Source organism: Malania oleifera, chromosome 6 (assembly GCF_029873635.1).
Source record: "Malania oleifera isolate guangnan ecotype guangnan chromosome 6, ASM2987363v1, whole genome shotgun sequence".
NCBI classification, from domain to species: Eukaryota; Viridiplantae; Streptophyta; class Magnoliopsida; order Santalales; family Ximeniaceae; genus Malania; species Malania oleifera.
In genome coordinates, this window is record NC_080422.1 from 34,976,626 (window position 1) to 34,998,183 (window position 21,558).

Below are 21,558 nucleotides of genomic sequence, written 5' to 3' on the forward strand. Positions count from 1 at the left end.
GTTTCTGGCATGAAAAGGGACAGAGGTAGGCCTAAAATAACTTGGAATGAGGTAGTGATGAAGGATTTAAAAGCCCTTAATATAATAAAGGAAAATGCTCTAGATCGGGTGAATTTGCGAAAAAGGATTCATGTAGCCAACCCCACCAAGTGAGACTCAAAGCTTGGTGTTGTTGTTGTTGTTGCTGTTGCTACATATATGAGCATATTCACTGTTAAATTTTAAGGTACTAGCTAGCAATAAAGGCCTAAATTCTTTGGGAATGGTCCAGCAAGTCATATCAAACTAATATAACTACCTTTGCCCCAACAAACAAGTGGTGCTCAGTTGCACCCATAGTTCTATTAATTATGATGAAAAGTGTTTGAAAAGGAGCATTCTTAGTTAAATTCTAATCAGTCTTGTCAGCACGTGCAGGCCTGGGGGATCCAATGCCTTGAGGGGTGGTGAGAGATCACGTGTGGAAAGGGGCCCTTAAGTTCAAAATTCACCAGACTCACCAATAAGCTTTTATTTGGCCTAGGTGTGGTTAAGTCGCCAAATTAACAACCAATCTATGAAGCCCTAAGTCAAACCTAGGTCACAAAAATAGTAGGGGTTGCTCCGTGTAACCAAGTTAGGCTCGGGAGCAGTTAAGCATGGGGAAGGTACTAGCACCCCATCACCACCATTTTTAAATGGCACTATGAAGCATGGATAATCATTGATGGATTCAACAATCATTGTTTTTAATTCTAACGTTCCTTTCACTAATGAATCCCCTCAACACCCTCCTAGGTTAGGTGAAGGATCATCTCACCTTAAGAAATCCTAGAAGAGCACTAGTGTGCTTCATTAGAGAATCCATTATTGAATTAATTCAAAGCATTGTTTGTTAACAAAAAAGATCACATTCCATAAGGAAAGTGCAATAATGAAATAAGGAAATCAAGATCATGATTCAAATGCTATTGACAGGAAGAAGGCTATCAAATATTTCATTTTAACTCTTCCTCTTCACATCCAAATTTCAATAAACTAACATTTTGAGAAAACTTGAACCCTAGATACCAACAAATCTAATAAATCAAAATAGAAAAAAACTAAATCATTGCAAGGAGGCATTATTTTATGTACAAAAGCAAACTTTCCTTTTTCACAAGATCTCAAACTTTAGTAAGCTAATAACTAAAATAAATATAGGCAAGATCCAAATTTTCCTAAAACATAACATTTTTACACACAAAACTCTTTTTTCCTAAGTTGGCCATTTCTATTTTTATAATCATAAAATGGGCCAAGTAAAATAGCGAGCATAAAAAAACAAGAAAATTACTAAAAAAATCAGTTTTAAAATTAAATTTCATAATGAAATCCATACCTAGTAATAGTGATGATAATAATAACAATAATAACAATAAAAAAAATAATGATATTAATAATAAATAATAATTTTATTATAATTATTATTTTGTTGTAGAGCTAGAGATGAAGAAGAAAAGAAAAGACTACTAGAATAAGAGAAAGTGGAGACTAAACCTAGCAGCAATTTACCCAAGCCTTATGTACAGGGCCAGATTTAACCTCTTTTATATTAATAACTGAAAAGATAGCTAAGATGAAAATACCCCACTCATGCCATAATTACTAAACTAGCCTACTCTCTTCTATCCTCTTTAATTTCGCTTTAATCCAAAATTTTGAGGCTGCAAAAAAAAAAAAAATTCCTATGTTGAGTCAATTTTGATTTCCATTTGAAAATATGACAGAAATTTTCAGCAAAACATGGAATTTTTTTATGAAACTTTAGAACCTGTTAGTAGATATAATCATGGTCTTAAATTTCCACGAAATTTTCAAAATTTCCATCGAAATTTCTAATTTCCATCACCCATGAAATCAAAAAGGTAGTTGATTTCCGTCTCGCATAATTTCCGTCAAAATCTCAACAAATCATCCGAAATTTATCGAAATCTCGAAATTTTAGCGAAACTTGTCGAAATTTAACTATAAAATGAAATTTCGTCGGAATTCAAATGAGAGATTTAAGAGTGAAGTGAAATTTCTCTTTTAATTTATTTTATTTATTTATCGAAACAAAAGATTGTTACAAGTGCTTTTGAAATTAAATGAAAAATAAACTTATAGTAACATTTTATTTAACCATTTATGTCTAAATTATCATTATTTGTATAATAAATAATATTTAAATGATTTATGAATTTCATTTGTATGAACTGAATATGTTTAATGTACATTATCTTACAACTATGTTTGATAGACATACTATTTTACAACTTTTCCATCTCATACAAAACATAGATATATTTAATTTGTAATATATTAGTCCTAAAACTTATATTATTATGTTTGTTAACCATTTCTAAAGTTTCACAAAGAATTCCATGCTTTACTACTAATTTCTGTTATTTTTTCAAATCAAAATCGAAATTGGCATCGAAATCGAAATTTACGTGCTTTTGGAGTGTCGAAATTTGAGTCAAAATCGAAATTTGAGACCTTGCATATAATAATGCAACAATTAGAACTAAAATACTGTAAATAAAATACACCAAAGTCATGCATAAGGGTGTATGCAGTGCAATAATTGTAATATAATAATATTAAGCATATTAAATTAATATAAATGAAATTCACAAATCAGTTAAATATTATTTATCATAGAAATACAAATAATATATTGGCTTACAAAATAACAAAAAAATAAAGGCAATATCAATTGCTTTAGCACCTAACTTTACAAGTCTCACTTAGCAAGTCTAAGTTATATTTCCATTTTTCACTGAGATATATTTAACCTTTCTTACAGCATACAATGTCAATACCAAGTAAGGTGCAAAGCACCCAATTCATTGATTAGAATTTTGCTTGAAGTCACCCCTTCACCTTGGCAAACTGCTCCAATCATTGGCAACAATGATGATATCATCAACATAAACTATCAATAAGTACCACACCAGTGTCAATTTTAAGGACAAAATGATTAGAGTAGTGTTGGATAAAACCAAACATAAAGACCAATACACTAAGTTTATCAGACCAGGCTTGAGAGGAGATTACTTAAACCATAGAGGGCCTAAAGCAACCTACAGATATTACCATTCTTTGTCTAAGCAATATGCCCAGGGGGTTGGTCCATGTATGCCTCTTCTTGTAAATCTCCATAAAAGAATGCATTCTTCACATCCAACTCATATGAGGGCCAATCAAAATTAACTACCAATGATATGAATACATGAACAGAATTCTGCTACTGTTTTAATATGCATGTGGTTAATTTTTGGTCTATTGATGTGTTGTTATTACGTCTGCTGATGTTCAACTCTAATTTCATTATTTTCAGTTCATCCATAAATTATTTAGTAACAAAATCCAAATTTGATTTAACATAACTAACACATTTTTGTAGACTTTTTGTGTGATTTCCAAGCCCCCAAACTTTGGATAAGTGTTCTAGTTCTTGGTCCTTTCAAAGAGTTGTACTGCCTGATTCTCCAGAGTTGCTGTGTTATTCATTCCTATACAATTGTGCACTGATTGTAGTATATAGGGGGTGGTTTATATGGTCTGTTGTCCTCACAGGCAGTGCGTGTCTATATTAATGCGAAAGGGAAGTCTATGCATTTGTTGCATTCTCCTCTGCCTCCAGACTCCAACGATTATGAAGATTGAATGAAAAAGAATGATATATTGCTTGTTTGGTAGTGGAATAGCATGGAGGCACAAATCGTTGCAAACATGATGTTTTATGGAACAGCCAAGGTTGTACAGGAAGATCTTTGTGCAAGCTTCTCTCAAGAAAAAAATCAAACTCATATTTTTTACTATATGAGAAGTTTATCAAATATGACCAAGAAGGTATGTCCATTAGTGAGTACTATAGCTCTTTGAAGGGCATGTGGCAAGAACTAAACATATATCAAGAAAATTAAGAGGCAAATGTAGAATTTTTGGCTGCCAACATTTCATCTAGGTTGAGTTATGAACTTCAACCCATCTGCGATCAAATTCTTGCTAGTGAATCCACACCATCCATGAATGAAACATCTGCTAGAATCCAACGGATCACAAAAGACGACCCTCATTCTTCTCCTCAAGCTTCTTTCAGTGATAGTTCAACCATGTTTAGTATCGCCTCCAACCGTAGTAAAGGAAGTATTGGAGTATGACGACGGGGTTTGGAGTGCAGAGGTAGTGTATCTGGATGAGGATCTCGTTGTGGCAATTCTCGCATTTGCACACATTGTGGCAAGAAAAACCATATTGTTGACTATTGCTAGGATCTCCATGAGAAACTAACTTGGGCTAATATGTTTGTTGCTAAGAATAACTCCATTGTTGAAAGTTCAAGTGCACCTAGCCACTTCACTAGGGAGTTAAGTACACATCTACTATGTCTTGAGAACGGTATAACAATCTTATCCACACTGTTCACCAACCCCAAACTCATTCTTCTACATTTAATACTACTATGGCCCATTCAAGTACAACTAGGCTTCTAGCCTCTATGTCCTCTTCACCATGGGCCACTGATTTTGGTGCTTCCTCCCATATGACAAAGTCTTAATTTATTTTAGTCCTTGAAAATCCACTACTTTACACTCTAAGGTTACTTTTGTTGATGGTTCAATGACACCAATTTCTGGTTGTGGCAATATTCTCTCGTTTCCTTGTATGCCTCTTTCCTCTGTCTTATATGTTCCTAAAAATTTCCCTTGAATCTATTATCAATTAGTCAACTAAGAAAATCCTATAATTGTTTTGTGACCTTTCCTTCTATTTGTGTTGTTTAGGATCTTCAAACAAAGAAGAGAATTGGAGGGCTTTAGAAGGACACGTTTGGGTCATCCATCCCTTGAAAAACTACAAGTTTTTTTATGTTCATGTCTCTTTCACATTTTATGTGTACTGTGTCAATTAGGAAATGCTAGAATTGAGTCACATGGTAAATCATTGCTTTCTATTATTTATTCGGATACTTGGGGTCCATGTAGAGTCAAGAATTTGATTGGTCATCAATATTTTGTGTTCTTTGTGGATAATTTTTTCGCATATGACTTGGATTCTTTTGTTAAAAGATAAGTCCTAATTTTTGAATGTATTTACTTAATTCTACCAAGAAATAAAAAACTCATTTTGGCATTGGCATTCAAAACTTTCAATCTAATAATGCACTTGAATTTGTTCAAAATACGTTTCAATCTTTTTTCTTGGCCAAAGGGATTATTCATCAAACGTCATGTATATATACCCCACAACAAAATGGAGTAGCTAAAAGAAAAAATAGACATTCAGTCATAGCACAGTCTCTCCTCCTATATATGCATGTTCCTGAAACTTTTTGTACTGATGCTCTTCTTGCAGCTTGTTTTTGCTTAATAAGACGCCCATTAGGGTTCTAGTGGGACAAATACCCTTCTCCATTGTGTATCTAGAAACATTTTGTTCTCTGTCATGCCTTGTGTCTTTTGTTGCACATAATTTGTTCATGTTCCACAAACTAGATTAGAGTTCTCTCTTGGTGGTGCTAAATGTGTCATTGTCAAGTACCCGTGAACTTGGAAAGGTTATAGATGTTATGATCCCCACACTCATAGGAAATATGTTGGTGAAAATGCTACCTTTTTTTAAGGGACACCTTATCCTACTGCTCATCATGTTTTAACTCTTCGTCTTCCTAGTTCTATGAACTCTTTTGCCTCATCTATTTCTAGTGTTTTTATTCCATCCTCGCATGTTGACTCACCTACCAATCCTAGGTGGAAACATGTAATGGATATACAAATGGATGCTTTGACCACTCAAGTGAGATGGGACTTGGTAGATCTTCCTCCCGAGAAGGAGTTAGTTGAGTGCCACTAGGTCAACACTATTAAATATCTTCTCAATGGCTCTATTGGATGGCTTAAGGATAGATTACTTTCCAAGAGGTACACCCAAACATATGGTATTGGTTAGTTTGAGACCTTCTCTTCGAGTTGCTAACTAAATTTTGTTCCTATGTCGATCTCGTTGGCAGCTAATTTTGGTTGGCCCTTATACCTATTGGATGTGAAAAATGCCTTTTTATATGGAGATTTGTTGGAAGAGGTATACATCAAGCAACCTCTAAGGTATATTGATAAGGGGAGAATGGCAAAGTACGTAGACTGCATAAGGCCATTTATGGTCTTAAGTAGTCTATCGACCCTGGTTTGACAAATTTAGTGCGGTGGTCTCTACATTTGGCTTCATCTAGTGCTATTCTAAACATTAGGTCTTTGTCTACAAAACAAAGGAAGCTATGGTAATTCTAGTAGTTTATGTTGATGATATCATCATCATTGACAGTGACTAGAGCGGGATTGCAAAAGTTAAGCAGTGGCCTCAAGCTAAATTTCAAATCAAGGATTGGGAACTTTGCATTCCATTCTTGCAATTCATATTGCACAGTGTAGGAAAGGGTTAAGTCTATATTAGCAAACAATATACCTTGACTTGCAAAGTGAGATTGGTTTGTCAGGAGCTAAATCAACTAGTCTTCCTATGGATCCTAACATTAAGTTGTCTAGGGATGTTGGATAGGAATTTGAAGACAAGATTCGATATAGGCAGTTGGTTGGCAAGTTGATCTATTTGACTCTCACTGGACCTGACATATCTTTTTGTAGTATAGGTGGTGAGTTAGTTTATGGAAAATCCCTAACAACCATATTGGAATGTTGTTTGTAGGATTTTGCAGTATCTCAAAGGCTCTCTTGGCAAAGGTTTGACATACAAATGTAATAAAAATATTGAGATCATGGGATACTGTTAATGCAGATTGGGCTAGCTTTGTTGATGATCAAAGTTCTACTACTGGGTATTGTACATTCGCAGGAGGTAATCTTGTTACCTACCATAGCAAGGAACAAACTACTGTAGCAAGATCTCGTGCTGAAGTAGAATATTGAGCTATGACTCATTTTGTGAGTGAGCTTATGTGGTTAAAATCTCTAACATCAGAGATGGGGTCTTCGATAACGAAGTGAATGGATATTTTTTGTGATAATCAAACTGCCATTTATATCACTAGCAATCCAATATTCCACGAGAGGACAAAGCATATTGAAGTTGATTGTCATTTTGTGAGGGATGTGGTGAAGGTGGTCATGAGGACTCCTTTGTGAAATCTATGGATGCGTTTTCACAAAGTCTTTATTTAAGCCTGCCTTGTCTAATAGTAGTAACAGGCTGGGGCATGTTGATAATTATACAACTCAAGCTTGAGGGGCAAGTGTTAGAAGAGACTATTACTACTACTACTACTACTAGAATTATTAATATTATTATTATTATTATTATTATTATTATTATATAAGAGGGATGACTTGGAGCTGTACGCAAGTGTCCAGGAAACTGCTGCCTCATTGTTTCTCTTGCTCTCTTCTTTTTTTCTTCTTTTGTCCTCCATCTCTAACTTTACAACAATAGCATTTATGTTCAGTGCTCCCTAAGTTCTCAAGTACCTAATAAAGGCGCATTTAATAGCATGGGGAAGGAACTTGTTTTAACCATAGAAAATGAGGAAACATATGTCAGGGCACAAAAAAGAACATGGATGCTTCTAGATACACAACAGAGAAGAGAATTTGTCCCACGAGAACATTGGAGAGCTTTTCGTTCAGCCAAACACATGCTATCAGAACAGCATTAGTCCAAAGGATTTTAGGAACATGCATATGAAAGGCTAGAGAATGTACTGTGTCAAGTAAATATATTTTCCATTCAGCAAAGGAGTATGTGCACATGAATTTTGAAGAATGATCCCTTTAGCCAATCAAAGACTCTGAAGTTCCTTTTAGAAAATTTAAGTGCATTGAAAATTTGGATACTAATGGAAAAGTGAGTTTCTATTTTTGGTAGAACTGAGTAAATACATTAAGAAACTCAGACTTATCTTTTAACAAATAGATCTAGGTTCTACACGAAAAGTCATTCACAAAAAGACACAAAATATTGATGAGTCAAATTCTTGACTCTACACAAACCCCAAAAATCTAAATGAATAAGAGAAAACATGATTTTCTACTTAACTCTAGATGGAAAAGTTGTCCTATGCTTTCCTACAAAACACTAAAAAAGAGAAATACACGAACACTTAAAAAATTGTTGAAGAGAAGGATGATCCGAACAAGTATGCCACTAAGATAGAGAAACACCAAGAGTAGAAATTGAAGAAGTCATCTACATCAACTACCATTGAAATCATACAAGCCACCCTCCTCAAGCCCTCCACCAATCCTCTTCTTGGCTATAGATCCTAAATAATACAATGAGATGGGAAAAAAAAATATATCATAAAACTCATGAGATTTAGTCATTTGGCTAATTCAAAGAGAAATTTAGGCACATATTACAGAAAAGAAGAGGAATAGAAGGAAAAGAAAGAATATTGCCACAACACCAAACCATGAGCAAAAGCAACAATAGAGTGCAAACTAGTGGGTTTCAAGGACTTAATAAATTATGACTGTATGTCAGATGGGAGGAGGTACCAAAATCAATAACCCGCAGTGAGAAGGATGAAGCAGCAAGAAGCCCGACTGTACCTAAATGAGCCATGATAGCACTAGATGTAGAATACTAAGTTTGGAGTTGTTGAGCCATTCAAACAAGATTATAATATTCCTCACAGAACTAGATAATTTACTCAACCCCCATTGGAGGGGCTTAGGTGCATTTGAAGTGTCAACACTAGAATTGGTCCCTCAGCTAGAAGAAAAAACTGCAAAATCCGATCCAATTTATCGTAATCGATTAGTTAACCTGTTGGCTAACCATATTCTGAAACACAGAAAAAAATCATTGGCTTATCAAATTCTCTATCGAGCCGTGAAAAAGATTCAACAAAAGACAGAAAAAAATCCACTCTATGTTTTACGTCAAGCAATACGTGGAGTAACTCCCGATATAGCAGTAAAAGCAAGACGTGTAGGCGGATCGACTCATCAAGTTCCCATTGAAATAGGATCCACACAAGGAAATGCACTTGGAGATCTCAACAGCTTCCCATGCCACAGTTAAAGGTAGTGCTGTTAACAACTAAAGTATCATATGAAGAAGCTTAGGGAGAAGACTGAGTGCCATCTATAGTGATCCAATGGATTCTAGCATATACTTCATTCATGGATGGAATGGATTCAGTGGCAACGATCCAATCACAAATATGTAGAATCTTATGATTCAACCAAGACAACAACTTGTAAGCCAAGCACTTTGCTTCTTGCCTTGTAATCATCAATGTCGGAAGTTGATAGATGTTGAGTTCCTACCACATACCATTTAGAGTGCTATGATACTCATTAATGGAACTACCTTCTTGGTTGTACTTCAGAGCTTTTCATACAAGTCAAAAGACAAGTTTGATTTTTATTTTGTGCAAAGCTTTCACAAAGATTATCCGATACAGCCTTGGCTATTCTATGAAACATCACATTCGCAGCAGCTTGTAGCTCCATTCTATTCCACAACCACACAAGCAATATGTCATTTTCTTTCATCCATTATTCATAATACTCAAGAGTCTGGAGGAGGAAAATGAAGCAGATACTTGGACTTCCTTCTTGCATTAATTTATGGATGCACTGTCTGAGACCACGACCAGTAGGTCAAGGATCCAACCAATTCGATGGCTGTGATCTGTATGTTAACAGTATCAGCCAAAGCTCTCAACGTACAGGTCATCAGAACCATCCCAGACAACTACAATCAACACAAACCAGTATTAGGAATGAGGAACACACGACAATGCCGAACCAGGCAGCACACGCTAGTCAATAACAGCATTTTCAGACTTTAAAAAGGTCCAGAACTTCAAAAGGCAGCTATTACCACAGAACTAAAGTTTCAATATTCTAGGAGGAATCATTTGACTACATAGGACCACATAGAAGTGCAGGCATTTAATAAACCTAGCCCTGGAGGCATTTAATAAACCTAGCAGCAGCTACAGGCAACATGGTTAGCAGCAACTAGAAGTGCATGCAGGCAAGAACAGGAAATATAGCCATTGAACACCAACTGAAACCAACCACAAAGTCATACAAAGATTAGAAAATTGAGAGAGATCTGGTTCCTTCATACTGTCGCAACCTGGCTCCATGATCGAGCTTTGCTCTGTAATCCCTCGCCAAAACCACCTTTACCAGAATCCTTGGCCATCACAGCAAATTTCTTAGTCATGTCATGATATTCCTGCACTGACAATCACCACCCATCTCCTTTAGCCCAACTAGGAACAGAAACCAAATTTTTTACCTTTCCTTCCTAACCCCAACTCCAAAAAAATCCTCATCTTCGTTGTTTGAATCACCAGGCAATACCAGACACTATAGATCCCATGATTCAAAAACCCCTTCCAAATACCAACAGCATTCCTCCAATAACCATTTCATCGATGACAACAACAACCTCACCATTGACTCCCACATGGCTTACTATATAAATAAAAACTCAACTTCCCCACTGCGTCTAGTCTCAAATCAAAGCTTTTCCCATTGATCCAGACTGATTTTCTACAACACTCTTCCTTGATGGCCTATGGTCTCATAGCTACAGGTTGAAACAATCATAGGGAGGAGCGAGGGAGGGTTTTCATGAGCCATCTTCTAAAATAAAATAAAAACAAAACAAAAAAGAAAACATTTGCCTATTTTTTAAATCCCTAAACCCATTTTACTCAACCTTGCCAGAAGAAAACCTTAACTTACTTTATAATAGGCCTTTCAATATCACATTTAACTACAATCCTTCTATCCCGTCTCCCAGCACCATGCAACTTCATTTGCAACCAAGGCAGCACCTAAAATAGACCTCCAATAAACACTACCTGAGAAGAAGATATAGTAGTGCTCAATACAGCACTCAATCTTCTAAATGACATGTTTGTCAAAATTTTATTGACAGTGGTCATCAAACTAATCAGCTTATAATCCCTAAAATGTAAAGAATGATCCATCTTATGCACCAAGGCCAAAAAAGTGGAACTAAACTCTTTCTTATAATCCCAATATCATAAAAAACTCATAATTCTTTGAAAAATCATTCTTTAGAATACCTCAGCAATGATGAAAAAAGGCGATATTAAGACTATTAGACAGTCACTTTACCTAAAAGCTTAAGTTGTTAGGTTGTGGGCTAACAATGTATATCAGGCCTAAACAAAGATTATCTAGATGAGGCTCTCTTATGAGTCTTATCACCCTTCATGCCAATCACTTCATGTTGAGTAAAAAGCCTCTCCAACCAACAACTTCACTTATTGTGACCAGCAAAAAAACCAACTTTGCTTATTGAAAATAGGACTCAATCCAGTCCATCAATCATCTGCCTCAACTCATTTCCTTGGAAAACAAGTTCTAATAAAACTAGTCATTTCTTCTAGAATTGCATCTGGGTGAATCTTTTACAATAGCATCTGAACCATGAACTCTATAACTGCTATCTACCTCAATTACCAAACCATATTCTTACTCCTCCTGGAAAATCAATATCAAAATGAGGTGATGTGATCATCCTCCTTCACCCACATGCTCAGAATTTTCCTCTAGCTAATCTCCTCCCCTAATAAACTCTCTGACCTCAATCTTTAAATTAATTCTAATGTGCTCTTGCTCCTCCATCAACATCTCTTACCCTTCAATCCTATCCAAAACTCCAGTCTCCCTCAAAATTTTGCATTTTGCAACCTCACATCTCCAGAAAACTGTATATTTCAGACTTTCAACATATCTTTCAAAAATTTCAATTACTTAACAGAAATAAAACCAGCCCAACCTTGAAACTGGTGCTCACTCCACCAGTCAGCCACTAGCCTGTCATCTCCTCACCTATTATTATCCGTTCAGCATATCTAGGGAACAATTCACGGTGAAAGTCATCTAAGATTCTTGCCCGGCAACTCTTTACACTTCAGTTGTCTTTCCCCCCTTTTGCAATTCCATTCAATACTCTGAAAAATTTCCACCACCAAGTAGCTTCTTCCCCCATATTGCGAAGACCTGCTGCCTGAATGAAAATTTTCATGATAGAAATTGATTTCCTAAATTTACACCCCAAAATCTCTTTACAATGAACCCCTTCTGAAATCTCAAAATTTTAAACCATGGAATATTAGTTTTCTGACAAGAACTGAGCAAGTTGCACCCGTAATAACAAGAGAGATGACATTCCTCCAGATTTCTCCGTCATTAGGAACATGTTCAACCCATCACACCTTTCAAAATGAAATATCTTTTTTTCTGCTTAGATTAAATGTCATAAGGCAATGAAATCTGACATCTCAATGTCAATCTCTACAGTTGACTAATTGTTCAAACCACTCACAGAAGATGGAGTCCTGAAGTTAGAAACATCCATTGGGTATACTTCTTCATCTCTACCTGGCTCCCTCAGCAGAGTAGCATTGTTCAAACAGTAGCACTCTTGCTTTCCAAAAGCAAGAGTGTCTTTTTCAGATATATTCCAAACATTGTCCACAGACTGGTCCACCAAAACTATAGGAAAATATTCCTCTACTACAATTTGCACTCTGGCAGAAGAAATCAATGATAACTGTTAGATTACCACTTTACCTAAAAGCCTAAGCTGCTAGGTTGTGGGCCAACAATGTATCACAAGCTTTCACACTCCCCCACCCATGCATCCCGGTAAAATGTGGAGAGATACCATGTTAGATTACCACTTTACCTAAAAGTTCAACTTGTTTGGTTGTAGGCCAACAATGTATATCAAGATTTAACAATAACAAATCTACAGCTTCAACTAAAGATAGTAATTGATGATGGCAGTGATTGAAAGCAGTGGTAGCGAATGCACATTACTCTGTAACAAATTGAAAAATAATAGACTGCAGAGTGGAGAAGAAAAAGAAAAGAAGAAAAGAAGAGCAAGAAGGCGACAGAAAAGATGAAAGGAAAATTGTCAACAACGTAGAGAAAGGTGGTAGTCAATAGTTGTCAATGAAAATGTATGTCCTGGACCATAACCAAAGGTCTAAATTTAGTGGCAACTGGCAAAGGTATATACCAAATTAGGGAACAATCAGATAAATAAAATAAGAAATAACGTAAACCTAAATTGAAAATATTTTATCCTAATGCTAATCATCAAAAATAATAATGATAATAATTTAGATGCTTGAACTACAACTATAATAAACATGACTATTGGTCTTCCATCAGTGCCAATAGTACATTTCAAACTGATGAAAGTATGATTTTTGTTCCAAATGGATATCACCATTAAGTGTCAAGATTAAATTTTTGAAATTCACTTTGTATACCTAAGACTCTTGCATGACAAAGTTCACCTGTGGCCTGTAACCTTCTCTTAAAGGCTGCAGGTTTTTTCAATAATTTTGTGAGAGTAACCCCAAATGCTTGAAAAGGAAACATGCCATTTTACAGCAATAGAAATAAATAATTAAAAAAGTAAAAAAAAAATCATTTTGCACACTTCATGATTGCCACAAGTGTTCATGCAAAATAATGTATGTACCTCTCATCTTTTTGCTTCATCATCTTTTCAGTAGCACTAGCTATTAATTTAGAGATCCATCTATTCACTGTATGTAAGAAATTTCAATGTTAGAGAAATACATGCCATTAAAGAACAAGCCAAAAGATAATGGCAAGAAGTGAAAAACCAGGAGCTCTATCCACAAATTCAAAGAATCTAGTAAAATGCTACATCAGAGTCCGAATAGCCGCCCACCAATTAGTAATAAGCTAGACAAGGAAAACAAACAATGTTGTAACAAAAGCCACATTATAGATTGTTTAAGTATTTGGTGAATTGGAAGACCTCCCTGTATTTATAATATATATCGAGTACATAACAATGACCACAATACCAATACTAACTCATGCCTACTAACATAGCAATAACGCATGCGAAATGACAAAAACAACTTGTAGCACTCCCCCTTAGGCCGGAGCATAGAGTGCTCCTATTTTGTTGCAAATGAATTTAGCATGAGAACCACGAAAATATTTTGTGAATAAATGTGCAAGTTGCAATTCAAACTTCACATGAGTGGTTGTAATGAGCTTCGGCATAAGTTTTTCCTGAACAGTGACTGGATCATCTATCGGAAGAGTGGGGTGTTCACATCAGATGGATCATAGAAGGGAATATAGTAAAACATGGATTCAAATATGGAATGCCATGGGGGAAATTGTGAATGTCTTGGTGATGTTGTGGCGGCTCTGAACAATTCTAGGGTGGCATTCTCAGGCAAGGATGTATGACCCACAAGTGGTTGCTCATGCATAAACGAGAATGCAATGAAGAGACTTCAACTCTAGGGGAAAAACAAGGTGAGCAGCCTACCACCCTAGTGTATTTGGGCACTAACTCAGCATCCCAAGGAGTGCTTAGGGCTAGTCCTTGACATCCACAAGGGGTGTGTTGGGCTCTCTTATGGGAATGGGAGTTCATGGAAAACCCGTTGGAGAATGTAGTTGTTCGTCACTCTTGACTTGGAGGTTGGGAGTTGAGACATTCACCCTCGTTGGTCCTTGGGTATACTTGAGTCGTGTCACCTCATTCCCATTTGGACTATCAAAGGATGTTGATCCTTTGTATGCCATACTCGAGTAGTGTATGGTGTCAATTCCCTCCGGCTTGTGTGTGGAAAGTGTCAAGTGCACTTACATGAGGATCTTGCTGTGGAGATGGGAGTTACCCTTACTGTTTGAGGGCTGTGAGTTCAACACCCTAACCATTCAAGGGGATCCTCGACAAGGGTTGTCATGCCATGAGACTTGACCACTAAATTCGGAATAGGAGTGTTTCCATGGATAAGGACAAATACAACTAGAGAGGACTTGTCGTCTTGTCACTGCATGGGAATGACTTTATCACAATTAAGGTAGATTTAGGCGAGGGTATTCCTTGTGGCCTTGGATGTTAACACTAAGCATTCTGAACATTAGTTATGTTTAAATTCACATACTTTGGAATTATCTAATTTATCAATGGTAAGAAGGGCTAAGATGAAAATAAACTAAAAGAGTCCATATTAAAACATAAATAACTTAGGATTTTGGGATAGGGGGAAAAACAGAAGAGTAGCGCCACTTGTCGCGAGCTGTTGATCTGTTTCGAGGCAACACCACAGAGTCCTCTTGCTGCAAGCTGCTACCTCTAACCTTTTATCCAGCAACAAAAAATACACCTGATACAACTGCTGTAAATCGTAATTCTAGAGTGAGAGCGGGAAAAGGATGAGAGAGAAAATTTTCCATAGAATCAGAAAATTTCAGGAAAATTACAGAAACTTCATAGAATAGAAAAATAATTTGGAGAAGCTGAGAATCAAGGTACGTATTCTTAATTTTCATTTACATATCTAAGAATTTTGGGAAAAAATGGAATTTCCAAAAGAAAAGGATAGAAACATGTATGTATTTGAATCATATTAGGAAAGGATTCGAAAGTTGTTTGTTGGTTAACTAGAATAGATAGTGGTACAGGTTATTTTAGTCATTTCATATTATTAGTGCGTTGGTGTTATGTTAATAAGTGAGAGTTCGTGAGGGTATTATGGTCATTCAAATGTACTTCACATATACTATAAATAGAAGAAGAGACCTATTGCTGCATTAGGTCTTCTGTTTTACTTCAAATTTCAACATGTTATCAGAGCAAGATCCAATCTAAATCCTACCACCACCACCAAACCAAACCCCAAACCTATCCATCCTATGCAAATCAGTCAGTATAGGAGGATCAAATACTCCTACAGCCTAGAAACAGGTCCACGGGTTGCTGGAAAACTCAGCAGTTTCTGAAGAATTCCCTAGTTGTCGCAGTCTTTCTTAGAACCTTCAAAACCTTTCCATATTTCACAACACCAACCATAAAACCAACAGAACCCTCCGATATGTAGATATGCAAAACCTCATTGCAGAAAACCTCCTCATGCACTCCCACGCACCGACAGACTGCGACAGTGCCAACCCAAAGCACCGGCGCATGAGACACTTTCTGGCCATCTTTTTCAGCATTTTTTTTTTTCCCTGCAGAAAGTCTTGTTTACTTCCGTAGGCCATAATATCAAGCTATTGGGCATGCTTTCTGTTCAAAATTCCAACCCTTTTCAGACGTGCACTTGTGGCAATCTGGTGTTGTTGTTCAGTATTAGTAAAGTCCATTGGTGAGTCTCTTGGAGCAGTGGCAGCGTTCACACATTGCTTTTTTGGGGCTGTCACAGTGTTATATTATGTGGTCAGTGACTCGTCCATGGTTGTTTTGGTGGTTGACCTTGTTCGTGGTTGTTTCGGTTAGTCTGATTGCTCCTCTTGTTTGACATTGATTTAGTTAGTGAGTGTTGGGATGGAATCTATAAATCCAAAAAATATATTTTCTTCATTACCACAGATAATAACTGCAAAGTTAGATGGAAATAATTATGTCTCCTGCAGCCACTGATCATATCACAGTTATATCTAATTTCTTCCCTACTCTCCAGTACCCTGAAAACTTACCTCGTGTAATTCTTGTTGACAAATCCACCACTGCCATTAAGGGAATTGGGAATGTAAATCCCATTTCCTCTATTTTTTTTTTTTTCCTTCTGTTTTGTATATTTCCCAACTTCCTTTCAACCTTTATATCAGTTAGCAAGATTACCAAATCCATGAATTGTTTAGTAACGTTATTCCCTGATTCTATGATCATTCAGGATTTGAAGACAAGGAGGACAATTGGTGGAGGGTGTGAAGTCGGTGGACTTTATCAGTTTGAGCCCTTATCTCCTTCTACTGCCTGCACTGCTGCTGCCACTCCTCTCCAAATCCATTGTCACCTTCATCATCCTTCATTGGAAAAGTTGAAACTACTCGTTACTAATTTGAGTTTTGTCAGTTGGGAAAGCATCATCGAGTCCCTTTTGCTTCCGTAGTCAATAAATGGGCAACAAGCCCTTTCGTGTTAGTCTGTTCTAGTGTTATGGGACCTGGTCAAGTTGTGTCCAAGTTGGGTAATCCGATACTCTGTAACCTTTGTGGATGATTATTCAAGGATGACTTGGCTATATTTAATAAAGATCGTTCTAAGTAATTTCAAATATTTTGTGCCTTTTCTTCTGAATAATGACTCAATTTGGGTTGCCAGTTCGGATAATTTGGAGTGATAAAGAGTATTTCAGTACTCAATATACTACTTAATAAACACCCACATTTTAGATTGTTGAAGTATTTGTTGAATAGGAAGACCTGATCACAATGACAGGCCTCTCCCCCTATTTATAATATATATCAAGTACATTACGATGACCACAATAACATACTAAATCATGCCTACTAACATAGCAATAACATAAGCTAAATGACCAAAATAACTAGTCACACTCCCCCTTAAACTGGAGCAGAGAATCATATGCTCCTACTTTGTTACAAATGAATTTAGCATGAGAACCTCCCCAAAATTTTGTGAATAAATGTGCAAGTTGCAATTCAAACTTCACATGAGTGCACTTTCCTTCATTGCTACTACAAACCCCAAACATTTGCCAAAATTCCACCCTTTGACAAGCAATCCAAATATCAAACATGAGAGCTTCCTAGGTTGGTCTACACAAAAGAAACTATCACTCCATTTGGATCCCTAATACTTTCTGTTGGAAACAATCAATAAGTGCATGGTAAAATAGATAACAACTCCATTCCTAGGATTACTTCACAATGCACAGCATCCATGATCAACAAGTCAATTGGGAAATTATGTCCATCAATATGCACAATGCCATTTTGGCATATCTTGTTCACATTTATGGTCTTCCCCACAGGTGAAGCAACAAACAAAACACTACTTATATGTTCATAAACACAACATATTAACAAAGGATGCAGAGATGTAGGAGTAGGTAGAACCAAAATCAAATGAAACCCTTGCCCAAGTGCTTTGTAAACGAATCATACCATCCACCATGGCATTACTCACTTCCTCATTTGGCTGCTCTCCATGATGTCCAGATTGGAATGGTACAATGACATAAGTTATCCCTTGCAACTTATTTTCTAATTCGCTCCCCTTTCCCGTCTATGAAGCTTCAAATTTAGATGAATTTATAGCAGCATCTAGCTAGGTTGGTTGCACTAAAGATCGAGGAAAACTCGAACCTGGAGAACGATATGGTTGATAAGGATGAGAACAACAAATTTAAGTTTCCAGTGTTGTTGTCTTTGCAATATTATGGGAAATTAAGAGTTAGGACAACCCCGCGTTGTATATCCTCTTTTGTCCACACCCATAACACTTTAAAACCTTAGGGAAGGGGCACCAATTTGACCACTTTTCTGTGGTGCTAGAAGAAATTTCGACTTCTCTCTTGTTGATGCTATTTTTCTAAATGAAGACCTCTTCTCCTTTTCATAAATTTTCTGAATATCTTCAATGCTCTGTTCTACTAAGGTAGCCCTTTCTAACATTTCTACAAAATTCTCAATCATTAGAGCCACAACTTTAGACCTAATAATAGGTCTCAATCCCCTTTCAAACTTGTAAACTTTCAATTCCTTAATGCTTGTTATGGCTTGATATTTTGATAAACATACTCTTTAGGCCATGGTAAAATTTAAACCACTCTGATAAATTAGCATGACATGCCTTGTTTTGCATTAAACAAGTACATACTAGTCAAGTATATCATTGATTGAGTTGTGTAGACTGATCTTGGAAATTCCATTTGACTTATTAGTCAGACGAAAGTAAATTATGAGGAAATATGCTAAAACATAAATAACATAAGGGTTGGGGAAAAGAGAGAAAAAAAAAAGGATGGGGCATGCTGAAACTAGGTGTGACACCTGGCAGCACTACGAACCAGCAACAGCCAGCTGGCAGCTCTGAAAACCAGCAGATGACACCTAGCACACAGATGGAAGCACGACAGGACCCTTACTGCCACCAGCTGCTGCAGTCCTGCCATGTTTCAAGCCTAGAAGAAGACACCTGGCAAGCAGCTAGCAGCAAGTAGCTTGTGTCTTGACCCTTCCAGCCCTGCAGAGCAACCTCAACACAGAAAAAATACCACAAACTCTTGCTGTTAACCCTAGTGAGAGAGAGAGAGAGACAGAGAGAGAGAGAGAGAGAGAGAGAGAGAGAGAGAGAGAGAGAGAGAGAGAGAGAACTCTGCAGAAAACCAGGGAAATTCAGAAAAAATCAGGAGAAAATACAGGAAATTCAGAGGGAAACATAAACTGAGTTGAAGAAGCTGCAAATGAAGGTAGGTGTTCTTAATTTTCATTTATTCACCAAGGGATTTTGGGTATTCAAGGAAATAAGGGTAGAAATTCGCAGAGTTGAATCCTAATAAGGAAGATTTAAGCTTGTTATCTCTAATTACTTGATATGGCTGCACAATGCATATATGTTTTCTTTGGTTATCGTCATTGCATTTCTTGTTTAGTTTGGAAATTTTCATGTGATAGATATTCATCTTGTAAGGATGATGGTTTTACTTGCTATGGCAAAGCTTGCGTATCCACATGTCGAATTGTTATTGTGTGAAATAAATGGCACCATGTGTTGTTGTGGCTGTGATATTGTGGAATTTGAGCAAGTAGGGATTGTGTCTCCCCTAAGTGAAAGGTCCTCCTAAACCTCCAAAGGGTATTCGCATTAAGTGGTGGTTGCCCAATATGGAATTTAGAATTTGCTTGAGATAAACTCTGCATTCAGTTGGGACAGTGCCGCCAAGGACTTAAATTTCAATTTCGATGGAAATTTCAATGGTCTCAATTTACGGAAATTTCGATTTCGATTTAAAGAAATTACGAAAATTTATAGTAAATGATGGAAATTTACAATAAAACTTTTGGAAATATTAGAATAGATGATTATGCTTAATATGGTATCAAAATACATTAAAAAAATGCATATATGACAAGTTTCTAGTGTGTAGGATATTAAACTGCATATCGCGAAACAAACTATGAACTAAAGAACATTCAAATGATTATAAAGTTTTGAAGCTATTCCTTTAAGATTTAAGGCAACAAATTATCATTTAAACAACTACATTTTCAATAAAAATTATACATTTAATGATCTAATACCACTTGGACTTTCTTGGTGGCTCAAAGTCATCTCTCCTATCCCTATCATTAGGATTTCGAGATGACATATATTGTTTACAATAATCACTCCATGTCATATAATTTCCAAAATATTGAGTATTGGTGTACATGTGTTGTTCATACTCCTCCGTAGTCATCTGGTTCATGGCAGTTTCTACTCGGCCAGAAGATCTTCGTGTGCTAGGATTTCTTCTTGCAGGTTCTACTTGTTGTGTATGTCATAGGATTGTTTTTCATTTGCATACTGGTCATACTCATACCCATATTCTTGACCTGTTTGTCCATACCCATAGACATGTGGTTGCCAATTTCCATATTGTTGTGCCTGCTCATTTGCATGTGAAAATGGTTGGCCATATGTAGATTGTGAGGAGCTGTTCTGTGTAGATTCATAACCACCATAACTATTAGAGTCGTGCTCTGTTCCTATACTCATAAATTCCATACTAAGGGAAAAGGTATCCTCTTCTATTTGATGCATCTTCCCTTTTCCTTTTCTACGACTGTACTGCCTATCAACTGGACGTGTTTCTCTTTGTGGACCCTCATCTTCTAGTTGGGAAGGACGTGTATATTCCACTTCTGGTCTATAATCTTGCCATCCTTCATTTCCTCCATAGTCCCCACCATCACCACCTTGCCCACTGCTACCGCTGGGGTTAGATCCGTCACCAACAGCATCATCGTCGTCATTATCATCATCCCCACCAGAGGGCATAGTGGATGAAGTTCCATATCTAGATCCAAGATTCATTTGAGAATCATCACTACTAGATATTACTTCTTCAACCATTACCTGATTAACATCGATGCCAAAGTCATCTTGCGCATGCTTGGCCATTTGTGGATGGGGGCTCCCGTCTTGTTCATCAAGATGGGAGGGCCTAATCCATTGAAAAAGTGGATACTCATCCTCATCACCCAATTCAACTGATATGTCAAGAAGGTCCAGGGGATCTTGTTTAGCCACTTTGTCCATTTCGGCCTCCATATCTCTTATTCGCAGCTTCATGTTGTAATAACAAAAAACAAGCTGCTGAAGCCTACGGTAGACTAGTCTATTTATTTGCTTTGTGTGAATGAGTGCAAATGTGCTCCAATTTCGTTCACAAGCTGATGAACATGCGGTTTGTGACAAAATGCGCAATGCTAGCTTTCTTAGGATTGGAGCACTTGATCCATACATCATCCACCAATCAGCTGTGCAAGATGTTTTAAGAACACAAGTTAGTATTTACTACTTAGTAGATTGTTCTTGAAGTTTGTAACTTTGTATTGTACATTTGTATAAAAATACTTACCAGGTGCCATGGTTGCCCTAGTTACTTTAGCAGCTGCTTCTCCAAAGCTTCTTTTAGCATCTCTAAATATAATAATCTAAAAAAAAATATTGTTATTGAATAATTAAACATGGATTAAGACTTATTTTATTTTAAAAATATACCTCATTTCC

General features: G+C 36.6%; 1 protein-coding gene across 4 annotated transcripts in view; it reads right to left on the bottom strand.

Moving 5' to 3' along the window:
• Positions 1 to 21,558, bottom strand: part of LOC131158198 (ABC transporter C family member 13) — a 230,507-nt gene that overhangs the window by 93,853 nt on the left and 115,096 nt on the right. For all 4 annotated transcript variants that reach the window (XM_058112888.1, XM_058112887.1, XM_058112886.1 and 1 more), the window contains one exon: positions 13,519 to 13,585. In XM_058112888.1, the coding sequence (XP_057968871.1) occupies positions 13,519 to 13,585 (67 nt within the window). The remainder of the gene's footprint in view (positions 1 to 13,518; positions 13,586 to 21,558) is intronic.